At 34.0% G+C, this 14,015-nt stretch overlaps 2 protein-coding genes across 2 annotated transcripts in view; both read left to right on the forward strand.

Annotated features, from left to right (window-relative positions):
* Positions 1–3,374: 3,374 nt before the first annotated feature.
* Positions 3,375–7,198, forward strand: LOC102587795 (DNA repair protein RAD51 homolog). Its single transcript, XM_006344494.2, has 9 exons — positions 3,375–3,584; positions 5,020–5,164; positions 5,294–5,404; positions 5,489–5,580; positions 5,675–5,769; positions 5,855–5,968; positions 6,414–6,543; positions 6,695–6,816; positions 6,905–7,198. The coding sequence occupies exons 1-9, from the start codon at positions 3,486–3,488 to the stop codon at positions 7,026–7,028; spliced, it is 1,032 nt and encodes a 343-aa protein (XP_006344556.1). The 5' UTR covers positions 3,375–3,485; the 3' UTR covers positions 7,029–7,198.
* A 4,160-nt stretch (positions 7,199–11,358) lies between these two features.
* LOC102588118 (conserved oligomeric Golgi complex subunit 3) overlaps positions 11,359–14,015 on the forward strand; it is a 40,522-nt gene continuing 37,865 nt past the window's right edge. The window contains exons 1-4 of the mRNA XM_006344495.2: positions 11,359–11,515; positions 11,640–11,763; positions 12,575–12,658; positions 12,743–12,844. Of these exons, the coding sequence (XP_006344557.1) occupies positions 11,683–11,763; positions 12,575–12,658; positions 12,743–12,844 (267 nt within the window). The 5' untranslated portion in view covers positions 11,359–11,515; positions 11,640–11,682. The remainder of the gene's footprint in view (positions 11,516–11,639; positions 11,764–12,574; positions 12,659–12,742; positions 12,845–14,015) is intronic.

Here is a 14,015-nt window from a genome sequence, read left to right on the forward strand (position 1 = left end):
AAAATACTTTAGCTCATAAGTGTTTTAAACACATCTTTCTTTAGTTTGAGATAATTGCTCAAAATCTAGCCCAAAGGCTCACTTGGAATCGATGTTCCTTTTTCTTGAAAACTAGCCCAAAGGCTCTTTTGGAATCATAGTTCCTTTCTTACTCAAATGTAAAAACATTTAGAAACTTCTTTGGGAATACTTAGTTCCCTAATAACCGACTTTTCTCCTTAGCTTTTCCAACTCTAAAGCCTCTCAACAACAAAGATTCTTCCCCCAAACACTTAGAATCATCAAAACCCTCAACATACAATAGATTTCAACTCACAAACACCACCGGAAACATGTCCCAAATCAACAAGACTTCAACACAATCACAACCAACAACTTCAACAATTACAACCAACAACTTCAACAAACATAATCAATCTTTTCTCGAAATTAAACGAGCTTGGCGTGTGGGGGAAAGAACCAACCCAACACTATGAACTCATATACCTTAATAGGGATCACCCCTGACGAAAACCACGACGATCTTTACGAAGTTCGCTTCTTCTTCTCATTTCTCCTCCTCTCCTTTTCTATCAAGAACCCTAACTGTCACATTTAAAAAGGAAAAACTGATTTAAAATCAGTCTAACACCTTAATATATATCCAAAAGAAAAGGCTAGCGAAAAGACCAAAATACCCTTACAAAAATCGGGTTAACTGCCCTACCAACTGCCCAACTTCCAAAGGGCATAACTCCCTCATACGAACTCGGAATCGGGCAAACTCGGCAGCGTTGGAAAACCATTCCACGAACTTTGCAAACATAACTGGAACTACACCTAACTCATCCTGAGCTAGGAGTTATAACTGTTCAAAGTTGGCCAAAAACTCACCTTTTTCCCATACTTAGCCAAATTTCCAAATTTTTAAATTCTTTCCAAAAATGACTAATTCCGATTTTTAAGCTTCTTCCTAGTTATCAACTTGCAAGATGTCACATTAGGAAAGGTTGGATCTTTTAATGGGTGGGTGGGTGTGCTTAGGTGAACGTCTATTTGGAGTAATAATTTACATATTGGCTACCACATACTATTTTGTTTAAAAGGAAGGGTAGAAGTGATCCAATAGTTAAACGGGAGGGGTAGTTTTGAGCCCAAAAATAGTTGAAGGATATATTTGATCTATTTCGAATAGTTGAAGGGTAATTTTGACCATTTTCCGTACTTATTTTATAGGAAAAATTACCTAAATGCATAATTTATCATATTCTCTAAAATTTCCTACTATTTGAATAAATTACAAAATATCCCTACTCTCTCCTATACTTAGATACATCACTTACGCAATGCATTAGTCGGATACATCACTATACGCGATGTATTAGGATGTAATAATCACTTTACGGGATGTATCGATAAAGTACATCACTATAAGAGATGTATCGGTCGAATTCATCACTATACACAATTTATCCAGACGTAACACATCACTTTACGCAATTTATCGATCGGGTACATCACTATACGCGATGTATCGAGATGTTGAGCGATGTATCTGAAATCTATATGCGATGTTTGAGGACGTTTTTGGGATGTGTTCAGATTTCATCAAATTTAAGAGATTTTTGTAATTTGAAAAAGGATAGAGATATGATATAATTAACTCTTAACACTATGTGATTTGTGTAAAATTCCCTAATTTAAAAACGTTTGAAGTATAAAGGGACCAAAATATATTTATTCTAGATATAAAGAAGAAGAAATGCTAGCCTTTAAAGATTTTTTAATAAAAGACAAAAAAACAACACTTTGAGGGATATCCCGTGTAATTTCCTGTCTTTTCATCACGAGTATATGTACAATAAGTTAGTTGTACATCATCAGAGTTTTTGGCCAAAAATATCCTTAAACTATATATTCAACTTAAACTATATCCTTAAATTATTTTTCTTAACAGAAAACATCCTTCAATTATTTAAAATTTGACAACTTTCATCCTTTTGTTAAAATTTGTCAAAACACAACAAATTATTCACAAAAACATGTACGGTTCACACTACTCTCAATAAAACTCTCTAAATCGCCCCAATAAATCAATTGTGTTCATTCTACATACATCTAAAATAATATTATAATTTTTTTAACAACAAAGTTTTGCATTATCTTCCTTTTAATTAGGAATTTTATTTTTATTTACTTTTCATTTGATTTGATATCAAAGAATTATCAATGAAAATATTTTCTTTTCATTGAATCTGCAAAAAGTGGTGTCGATCGGAGACTTTTACTTCTAATAATGATAAAACGAAACTTGAGTACTAGAGATCAAAATTAGTTGAATCTTGATCACCTCAATTATCAATTTTCCCCAAAAAATTATTGATTTAACAAATATTTTGGCTTTGCAAGGTGAAAATGGTGTGAAATTAAGCTCCAACTCCATTCAATTGGTAAAGGAGAAGAGTAGATTATGTCTCCTTGCAGACTCATACCGTCCTAACATTGTTTTTTTAACGGCAAACATGAGTCTCAATTTTTTTAATTTTTTTTTGGATGCTTTTCCAACCTGTAATAATTATATATATATATATAGAATGAATTGCATATGTCTTATGTGGAATTCACTAATTTTTTGACAAATTTTAATAGAGGGATGGAAGTTGTTAAGTTTTAAATACTTGAAGAATGTTTTTTTTTGTTAAGAATGATAATTTACGGATGTAGTTTAAGTTGGGGTATAGTTTAAGGACCCGTTTGGCCATAGATTTTCCAAGTAAATTTTGGGGGGAAAATTGGCAAATAGTATTTGTCCATACAATTTGTCATTATTTGGCAAATATTGGCAAATAACCCAAATTCTCAAATACTAGAAAAAATTAGTATTTGGGCCAAATATCATTATTTGAAAGCTTTTAATAATTCAAATTTTACATCAATCTCTTATCTTTTATAAAAGCACCCTCTATAGTAGTTATTTGCGTTGTTTTACATAATTTTTTACGTGAACATCAAAGTATTGATGGAATATTTAGTGAACATGAAAGTGATGATATGGTTGTTGATGAACAATCGGCTTATGGTTACAAAATCATGTGCTATGTAATACAAACATATGGTTAGTTTTTAAAACTTATGGGTATAAATCATATTTCTTAATAAAGTGAAATATGTTTTTCAAATACTATGGCCAAACACATGGTGAAATTTCACCCAAATATTATTTGCCAAAATATTTGAAAAATTTATGGTCAAAGCTAAAACTCTACATCATCACTATATTATTACTACATTTATTTATTTTTGTGTTTAAAATATCTGCAGAAAAATAATGATATTAATATTTATTTATTTATTTATTAGTTCCATTTAAACAGCTTGTCAAGCACGATTTTGTTTGCAGTATTTTTGGCGGCTCCTCACGCCTTTGAAATATTTTCCTTTTCCCTCCATTCTTCCATCTCTTTCAACACCATCTGTTACCCTCAGTAGCATCAAGAAAATTAGCAATGGAGCAGCAGCAGCACAGGAATCAGAAGTCGATGCAAGACCAAAATGATGAAATCGAGGATGTTCAACACGGCCCTTCCCCTGTTGAGCAACTTCAGGTTTCCCCCTTTCTCTTCTTGAATTGAGGGGTTATACATATAAAGTTGTTTTGCTCTTTGTTTTACATCATTCTTATGATAAACTGATGCTTTTTACCTTCACCCATTTTCCTGTTCCCCTTAACCAAGATCTTGATTTTTTGTTGTTCCCTAACCCAGATTTTTTTCCTTTCTAACTTTAATTCAACCCTTCTTATGTATAAAGTATCTTGAATCTTGGATTGGGGGTAGTTGTTCTTGTGATAATTTGTGATTGTTTATGATTTCAGATTCAATGTGTAGCTGGGGTCTGATCTTGAATCTTGAATTGTGCTGCTTAGGTTAAATCTTGAATCTTGAATTGTGGTTCTGGGTTGAATCTTGAATTGTACAAAACTGAATTTTGTGAAACAGCTTTTTTTCCTCACCTTCAGGTTGAATCTTATCTGCCCCGCTTCTGGGAAATGTTTTTTGTTTTTGGGGTTTTCTATAATGTCCCTTATTTTGGCTTCTTGGATTGGGTTTGCTTTCCATGGTGCTCTTGTGGGTTATTTTACAGTTGTCTCTTCCTGTCCTTCACTGCCTGAGTTTTGAAGCTAAATCTAGTATCACTTTATAGTAGAATGCTTTGTGAAATTGGTTCTCTAAGCTGTATCACTGATCTTGAAAACCTGGATGATTGCTTTTTTGTGATGTTTTGATGGAGTCATGGAGCCCTGCGCCAAGCCTAAGTCTAGTATTCAAGTGGAGAAGGGTAGAGGAGTGACCCATCATTCTTGAGTTTCGAATGCTATTGTTGGCAATAAGGGTTGGCTGGCTTCATATGAATTTCTAGGTTGTCAAATTAAGAAAAAACAATGCCGTTCCAATCTCTTTGCTGTCAGTAACAACAACCAGTTATCATCAGAAGATTTGTAGGATACAATCAGAGTGTACAGAATTGAGGGCACCATGAAAAAACTGCTTGCAGAGAGGCACTTGACACAAAATGACACATTATGAGGCATGATATGGGGGTTGATGGTCACATATTTTAGTGTGCACCTGGGTGATGCGGTTGAATTTTCAGCTATGCTCCTTACAAGATTTTTTCAATTTAGATCTTTTTCTGAAGAATTTTAAGTCTAGACTCTTGAGTGATTAACATTTTCAGTAACTCAGATACGTACTTATCATAAGTTTCTCATATTGCAGGTTTTAAAAATATTTACATGAAGTGAAACCTAAACTCTTGAGGATTTTTAAATCTTTCTGGTAGTACATAAAAGCAGGACTAGGCATTTCCTAGATTTTTTTCTCGGAATTGTTAATATTTAAGAGGCACTATCTTTGAGTATCTTTTTCCAGTCTAGCTTGTAATATAGTTGTTTCTGTTGAAGACACCCTGTAAGTTCTTCCTACTATAAAAGGAAATGGTCCATTAGTTACTGAGGCATATAGCTTTTTTGTCCTCAAGGCATCAGGGATTGCAGCTCTAGATGTAAAAAAACTCAAGGATGCTGGTCTATGCACAGTTGAATCTGTTGTTTATGCTCCAAGAAAGGAACTTCTGCATATTAAAGGAATTAGTGAAGCTAAAGTTGACAAGATCATTGAGGCAGGCATGTCTCTCTTCTTTTAATTGTCATTGCCAGTGCTTATGTGTTTTTCCTTACCTTCTTTTTTCACCCATTTCTGCAATTTTTTATCAGCAATCAGTACTAAACCTTTTTAATGCTGCATATGAACAGCTTCAAAATTAGTGCCTTTGGGATTCACTAGTGCCAGCCAACTCCATGCACAGAGGCTTGAAATCATACAGATAACTTCTGGATCAAAAGAACTTGACAAGATATTAGAAGGTAGATATCCATCTATTTTGTGAACTTCTAGAACCGGAATTTGATCTGGCATCACAACCTCATGCTTTTTTTGTCACTTGTCAGGAGGAATCGAAACTGGATCTATTACTGAAATTTACGGAGAGTTCCGATGTGGAAAGACTCAGCTGTGTCACACACTATGTGTCACTTGTCAAGTACGATAACCTAGACAATATTTTTTTATTTTAAAATCCCATAAATAAAGTGCACAAGATTCATTTAAATATCATTCTTTATCTGTTATCTCAGCTTCCATTAGATCAGGGAGGTGGTGAAGGGAAAGCAATGTACATTGATGCTGAGGGTACTTTCAGACCACAAAGACTTTTACAAATCGCAGACAGGTCTTCTACTTGTAATCTCAACTCACATGTTTTTCTGGTATTATGAAGTTCAAACTGTTGTCATCAGTGGGGTTAAATGCTGCAGGTATGGATTGAATGGTCCTGATGTTCTGGAGAATGTAGCCTATGCTCGAGCTTATAATACCGATCATCAATCAAGACTTTTGCTTGAGGCAGCTTCAATGATGGTGGAGACCAGGTTAACTTTTCTCCATATTCCACTGCTCGTTTTGAAAAAAAATCTCTTGCTTCTCAGTGGCTGTGATACTTTGAGCAAGAAAATGTGCTTAGATTATAGCTTAGAGAATATTCCAACTCTTGATCGAGTATGTTGAAGGATTCTAGTTTGAAGCAGCTCTCAATTTGTTTGATTATGGATGTCCATGTTACATCTAATGCATGTTTGGATACATCTTGGATCTGTTTGAAGTGTGCTCTTACCTTTTTCAAACAAATATATATTTTTGAACTGTTCTAGAATTAACTCAAGGTGTGAACTTAACGGACAGAAATAAAAAAAATTCTTCCTGAATATAGTGAAAATCTTGAACACGTGGCTTCCTTAGTTATTTGGGTTCATCTCATCAAGCATGAAAAAGATCTCTGTTAGAAGCTTAAGTTTGAAAACTGTCTTGATCAAGCAGGTTTGCTCTTATGATTGTGGACAGTGCTACTGCCCTTTATAGAACTGACTTCTCTGGGAGAGGAGAGTTGTCTGCCAGGCAGATGCATCTTGCGAAGTTTCTGAGAAGCCTTCAGAAGTTAGCAGATGAGGTAGTTTAGCATGTCCATCATTTGTGCCAATTATCCAAAATGGAGTCTCCTCCCTGTTTTTCTCTGTTTTGGTGGTTGGTTAATGTTTTAGAATTAGATTAGGGGTTCTTGACTTACTTTTTCTGTCAATCCTTTACTTTTACACTTGCAGTTTGGTGTTGCTGTTGTTATTACGAACCAAGTTGTTGCTCAAGTGGATGGTTCTGCTGTATTTTCTGGGCCTCAAATAAAACCCATTGGTGGCAACATCATGGCACATGCTTCAACAACGAGGTATGCATAATAGTACAACAATAACTTGCAGGCATGCAGCTTATCTTGATAGCTGAAATTTTACTCTCTTTTTTTCAAATTCTGACAGACTAGCTCTGAGGAAGGGTAGAGCGGAGGAGCGGATTTGTAAAGTAGTCAGTTCGCCATGCTTAGCTGAAGCTGAAGCAAGATTTCAAATTTCTGTTGAAGGGGTCACTGATGTAAAGGACTAAATGTGTGATCAGCACATTGTCTACTACTAGTACTATTTTTGTTTTCTACTTGGAATACGTTTTGTCATCATTTTGAAGGTCTAAGTATGTTGTAAGAAAACACACTGCAGTTTTTGTAGAACAATATTCCTTCCTTCTACTAAATGTAAATGCTCCTTTTCTTTTTGCGTCTTTTTGGCATCTCATTCTGTATGTTCTTAGATTTATTTAGCACAAGGGAACCTAAAGTAAAAGGAAGAAGGGTGCATTCTACTGTCCAAGATTGTATCTACTTTTTCCTGTTTTACATTTTAAAAGTTTGCTCATTACTTGTTGGGGATAAAAAGAGGGTGGAACTCACCATGAATAAAAAGGTGTTACTTGATTGTAGGAATTCACCATAAATTCAAGGATCAAAGCACTGTTTCAGGAGTTTCTTGAGAAAACACTTGGTAAGGAAGAAGAGGGATTAGAAAGAGAGAAATCTGTATATTTTATATCATGATTGTACAATGAATTGATCACAAACTATAAATTGAGCTCTTAAGCTAATAACAAAATTTGTTACCAACTAATTGCTCCTAACTAACTTTCATTGTAGCTAACTAATTGCCTTTAACTAACAAATGGAACTGTAACTACAATTCAATTTGGCTTCTTCTCTTTTAATCATGTATTAGTACTCCCTTCCAATACAAGATCCTTGTCCTCAAATGATCAAATAAAGGGAATCTGGTCTTTAAGGTGGTGGCAAACTCCCAAGCAGCAGCATTTGATAGTCTCCTATGCCATTTAACCAAGAGTTGTGCCACAACTTTATTACCCTTCTTAACCATTCTCCTTTGCAAAACAACTCAGGAACATGGCAGTGTGGATTGGCCAAGTCAACCGCAAGGGGATAAGATATCTGAGCTGGGATTTCATGACACTTCTTCAATAGGGAAACATGAACTGTGGGATGGATCTTCATTAAACTAGGCAATAAGAGAGTGTAAGCAACTAGACCTACCCTCTTAAGAACCTGAAATGGCTTATAGTACTTGGTAACCGACTTATGGAATCAATGACCTGCAATAATCGCTTGCTTGTAAGGATGGACTTTGAAGTACACCCAATCACCAACTTCAAAACGCTTGTCACTCATATGAGAATTAGCATGTTGCTTCATCCGGTGTTGAGCCCTCAATAGGTGATGCTTAAGCAGTTGTAGCTTAAGATCTCTATTTAGATGAGTATTATCAACCTCTGCTGAAATAGATTCCCCAGGAAGGTGTAATGAAGGTGACTTCCTTTATAAAGCTTCGTAGGGAGTAGTCTGGATAGCTGAGTGATGGGAGGTATTGTGTCAATCTAAAGATGATAATATGTACACAAACTTTGTTTCTATTTTAAAAAGATAGGAAGACTATTTTTATCATGAACTCTCTAACTTGAATGTTAAATTACTATAATACCTCTAATTAAAAATACTCAATTTAGTTTATCTTTTATTTTATATTTATATTTATCTATTTATATTATATTATAAACAAACACTTTTTCACATTGAAGGGTTGTGACTTTTTCAAAGAGTTGTGACTTTTCTAAAGGGTTGTGACTTTTCTAAAAGGTTGTGATTTTTTTTTATAACACAATAAGCATCTGTTCATACTACCGTTTGATGATTATAAATATAGGGGTTTCCTCTAAATTTTAAACTATAAATTTTCTAAGTTTTCTGCGTTTCTTCTTCTTTCTAGAAAACCTGAGTAAGTTCGAATTTCAACGGAAAATCAGATACCACACAAGTAAGGCTTGGTGAACAAATTGTACCAATCATAATCTCTAAAGCACACTAGGTTGCAAGCATGTTTAGAAAGATTAGCATTGTGAAGATGATGAGGTGTTATTTAATTTCATGTATTCGAAAGTTGTTAAGTTTGTTTTGTCTCCAATTTTCAGTATGTTTTTCAATAGAATCCTAATATTTTTTTCCCAAACTTTATTCTTTACATAGTTTGTGGATTGGTTATAATATTAGCACTTTTATTTGCAAAATTCTTTTGTTTAATCATAACTTTAAAATATATATTTTTTTTAAAAACATTTTGTTCTTTATTAACTTTCTATCCTTATCTCTTTTTTGAATTATTCGGGGGATCACTCAAACATGTTTTCTGCTTATTCACTATTTTGATCCAATGATATTAGAAGCAGGTACTAAAAGAAACTTTTTTCCTCCCCAAATTCAGATTTCATCTCTGGAAAATAAATGATATTCTCACATTCATAATTTGAAAACAATTTTTTTTTTTTGGTTTCTCACCTGGTGTCCGGAAGCCCACATTGAAGCTCCGACTAAATTTGGATTGCACTCTGCAGGGCCCATTCGAGGGTGGCGCTCCCAACAGGATTTTCTCCATACCCAAGGCTTGAACCTGAGATCTCTGGTTAAGGGTGAAGCACTCCCACCAATGCACCACAACCCATGTTGGTTGAAAACAATTTTAAGAAGTTAGTGCTTTGCAATGACAATAAATATCAGTCCAATAAGCTAATCATTCATTAATTCATATTGTATTTTCATATAAAGGATTATCATCACATACATATATACTTCAATATATATATATATATATAAAGAATCCTAGGCCCGCCTATGTGGCGCCACCACAAATCAGGATTTCCTTTTAATTTATTTATTTCCAAAGTCAGCCTTCCATTTCATGAAAAGTTATGATTTTTATGAAAAGTTGTGACTTTTATGAAAAGTTGCGACTTTTACGAAGAGTTGCGACTTTTATGAAGAGTTGTGACTTTTATGAAAAGTTGTGACTTTTATGAAAGATTGTGACTTTTCCAAAGAGTTGTGACCTTTCCGATAAGTCACAATAAGCACCCTTTGTTGTCTATAAATAGAAGGATTTCCTCTCATTTTAAAACAACGAAAATTCTGAACTTCTTCTTCTTCTGCACAATTAAATATTCGTGTACTTTGCTCCTGTTGAGTGACTCACTGACACCATTGTTTTTGTATCAATACACTGGTGAATAGAATCATTCTATCATAAGAGGATCTATTCCTTTAAACCTCGGATACTAGAGGGGAATAATTTCCTTAAGGGAATAATGTCCATTCGGTGGGCTCGATTTTTTCCTTTCTGTTTCATTCTATTGTTACAGATCTTGATATATTTTTTACAGTCATTAATTTATGCTTATGTTATTAAATGTTGTTTTTTAGTACATGTTTTAAACTTTGTTGTTTATGTTATGCTTTTGATCATTATGTTGAAGTAAAGATATGTTAATCAAGAGTTTTATGTAATCATTAGACTACTGGTGTCATGTAGATTAGAATTCTTAAACTTGTAAAATAAATGACTTTGATCTTTATAGAGTTTTCGGTGGCTAAAAAATCCATGGGATGTCCAAGAAGAGACTTTTGAGTGTTCAAAAGTTATGGTGGTTCCACACTACCTTGGAGTTTTAGTTATTCAACTTTCTATCTTATCGAGACATTCAATCAATTAGTGACATCCAAAAAATAAAGGAATGTAGTGGGATGGTAAGTATTGTACTCAACCTTAATCAAAAGTTTGGGGTTCGAATGTTGGATTGAAGTCAATGAATTACCCCTCAAAGTAGGATGAATCCATATTAATCAAATATTAAAGAAATAATTAACTCCTTATAAACATTAGATTAAAAGTCGCAAAAAATATAAAGTTTTATCCATATTGATTGAAACATAAACAACAAAATATGTCTTTTGACTATCAAAGTAGTGTCATCGACTGCGAATGATTTTGAATAAGGACTTGCCAAGACATCATTTAATCCAAATTATTGAGCGACATATGTTATTTCATTGAACTCCAAGAGACGTGTTTTTAAATTTTAATTAACTTATCAAGTATACAACTAATTATATAAGATGTATAATATTTAGATTCTTTATGTAGAGGTCTTGAATATGAGAAAAACTCTTGCAATTGATGAATAAAATGTTTGTACCACTTTATAAAAATACAAATATAGACAGTGAAACAATTACATATCTTTTCTAAAGACTTTGGTTATGAAACACTACCGTAAAATGAAGAATTAATAACAAAATGCATAAACACTTAGAATCAAATCTTTTTGGTTTTAAGTATTTCATTTCATCTTTGGATAAAATATTCTTGACAATTTATCGTAGGACTGTACCGACTCGAAAACACTTATATTATTAAATGTTCAGAAATAGATTATTGACGTAGTTTGCACGGGTAATACCTAGTTATTTATATTTTAAAAATATTAATACTAATTAGCCAAAGATTTGTAGTCCTTTATGCTTTAGACAGGTATAAAATTATCCTTGTATACTCTTGCTATTGAAAACAACGTCGTTTGTGTAATTTTCATATGAGCAGAAAACACAAAGCTAAGGCAGAGGATCATCCCCAGATCTTCAACTTCATCGTTCAAAGCACCTTTTTTTTCAACTTCGAAGTCGAAATTGGTTCCATTGAAGCCATATGGTAATCGCCACAATCATCTCTCGTATTGATTTTTTGGTATCAGTAAACAGTAATTGACCAGTGACTGGCAGTTTTCCCCACATTTTTTCATCAATTCTGCTTCATTTTGCTTTTTCACAAACAGAAACAGTTGCAAAGTTGTGGAAGAAGAGAGTATTGATAATCTCATGGCGACGGCAACAAGGCCCGGTGTTCCCAAGTCCGAAGCTATTTCCAAAGGCTATAATTTCGCTTCTACTTGGGAACAGGTTCACTCTCTATTTTCCTTTTTCCTATTTTCTACATTGTTCAGATTTTCTCCAGATTTACTAGATTTGTGTGAATGCATAACCAAAATTATATGTAGATCTCTGATTCTATGACAAATTTGATGATCCTGCTGAAATAATGAATAGTAAAGTGGTGTTTGGAAAAGGGGATGAAAATATTTGATATTAACATTGATGTATTGCTAGACTTCTTGGATTCCTTACAGCTTAGGAAAATCCTTCTGCTTTATCTCAGTAATATCTTGGTACTGAGTTTCTCTAATAAAATTTACCACTGACCCACAAAAAGGAGAAAAAAGGGGGATCAAAATTGTTTCTTTGTGCCATAAAGTCCTCTCAGTTGATTTCAAACATGTGTTTGCTGTCTCTTTTCAATGGAAAGATTTAGCTGCTGGTAATTGTGTCGCATATTCTCAATTAAGCTATCTTTTGATGTTTTATTCTCATTGTAATGTGACACTGCTTCTCTTTTTCCTCGTATAAGCACTGGATAACTAACTGTTTCCATATTTGCTGACACTTCTAGTTTTAGCTTATTCTTGCAATTGCTATTGGAAAATCATCATATCAATAATCACCTCCATCCTGGATTTGATCTTTTATTTTGCGTTTGTGGCCCTCACCATGTCAAATTATATTGTTGTATTGAAAGAAAAGAATTATTTGTACGTACTACATGTGTCTATTTCATGTCTATTGAAAGTTTTTCCTTTTGATTAACTAAATCAGCATTAGTGGCTATCTTGATGTTTATATTCTTCAACAACTTGAGCTAGTTTTCTTCTTACAGAATGCTCCGTTAACAGAGCAACAACAAGCAGCCATACAAGCACTTTCCCATGCAGTTGCTGAGAGACCTTTCCCGTCCAATTTGGTGAGTTTTTCCTTCTTGGTTGGTTTCAGAATATATCTATCTCTAACTCAATTACCTGAAATATGTTTTTATTTCAATTTCCAGGATCAAGTTTCTGGACATGATAACAGTCTCTCTGTTTCAACAAAGCTAAGTTCTCTGGAGGATTCAGGGGCCATTGAAGCAGTCCTAGTGAATACAAATCAGGTGAGTTACTTTTGAAGGAGTGGAGTTGAGTTTCCTTCCAGTTGAGGAGTAGTCTCCGTTCCCTTATTTTCTTTTGGTACACACTGAGAGTACCTGGTGTATAGATGACTGGGTGGAGTTTGTAGACAATCATATCTTGTTGTAGATGCTTTACCTTTTGGTATACCCCTTGTATACGGCCAGTTTGCCCATGAATATGAATGAAAAAATATTTACCTGATTAAAAAAAACCCAATTTTTAGTTAGCACGTCCTTTATTTTTTACATTTCCAGGTTGCAGATCTTAATATTCCATATTTCAAATAAGGGATCGTGAATGATTTATTCCCTTATCAAAAAGGTTGCATGATCATCTAAATGTTGGGCAAGGAATCAAAACTAATAAAATGTTGCAACCAATGCTAAATTATAGAGTTATATTTGTGCAAGACTAGAAGTTGTAGTGTGTTATACTCAAAGGCTCATCAGCCACACATTACTGCTAAACCAGTGAATATCTTCTTTTTGATAAGGTAACTGCTAAAATCGATGAGTTGAACAGACGGCCTGATAATTGCTTGTTACAAAGCCCCATCCATTGTTTTGGCTTACTAGATAATATGCCTCTCATTTTGGTCCGAGGAAACACCTTATGCCAGGCAAAGGATGACTAGAACTTACATTTAGTGAGAAATGACCCTGATACTCAATGTCTTCTGGGGTAGAAATACCGAAATTGCATGTGATGTGTTAAGGGATGATGACCATAGTGGCTGTTTATGGCCTTGATCCTGCCTGTTTGAGTGGAGCAGTAGTTGTGTCTATATATCAGAAAGACATGCAAAGCAATTTGTTCTAGAACTCTCCTCCATATTTGAACTTTAGTCGCCCTAGAAGTTATTTTCTTTTTCTCCTTTTGTTTTAGTCTAATGTCTTTTGATAAGGAGATTTTCCGATCATTATGAAATTATATACCTTATCACTAAAAAAGAGTTCTCTGTCAAAGACATCCAACAATTTATACACACAAGAACCTTGTGAGTGCACAAAAAATTAACTATAGGAGGTTATTTCTCAACTGTACGAAATCATTATCCACCCCTTTCAAAAGACCTCCTACTTCTCTCCTTCCAAAGAACCACTGGAGCTACATCCCGTTTCACTTCTTCTCCTCTTCATTGTAAAGCTCCCC

This window comes from Solanum tuberosum, unplaced genomic scaffold (genome assembly GCF_000226075.1).
Source record: "Solanum tuberosum cultivar DM 1-3 516 R44 unplaced genomic scaffold, SolTub_3.0 scf00058, whole genome shotgun sequence".
In the NCBI taxonomy this organism is placed as follows: domain Eukaryota; kingdom Viridiplantae; phylum Streptophyta; class Magnoliopsida; order Solanales; family Solanaceae; genus Solanum; species Solanum tuberosum.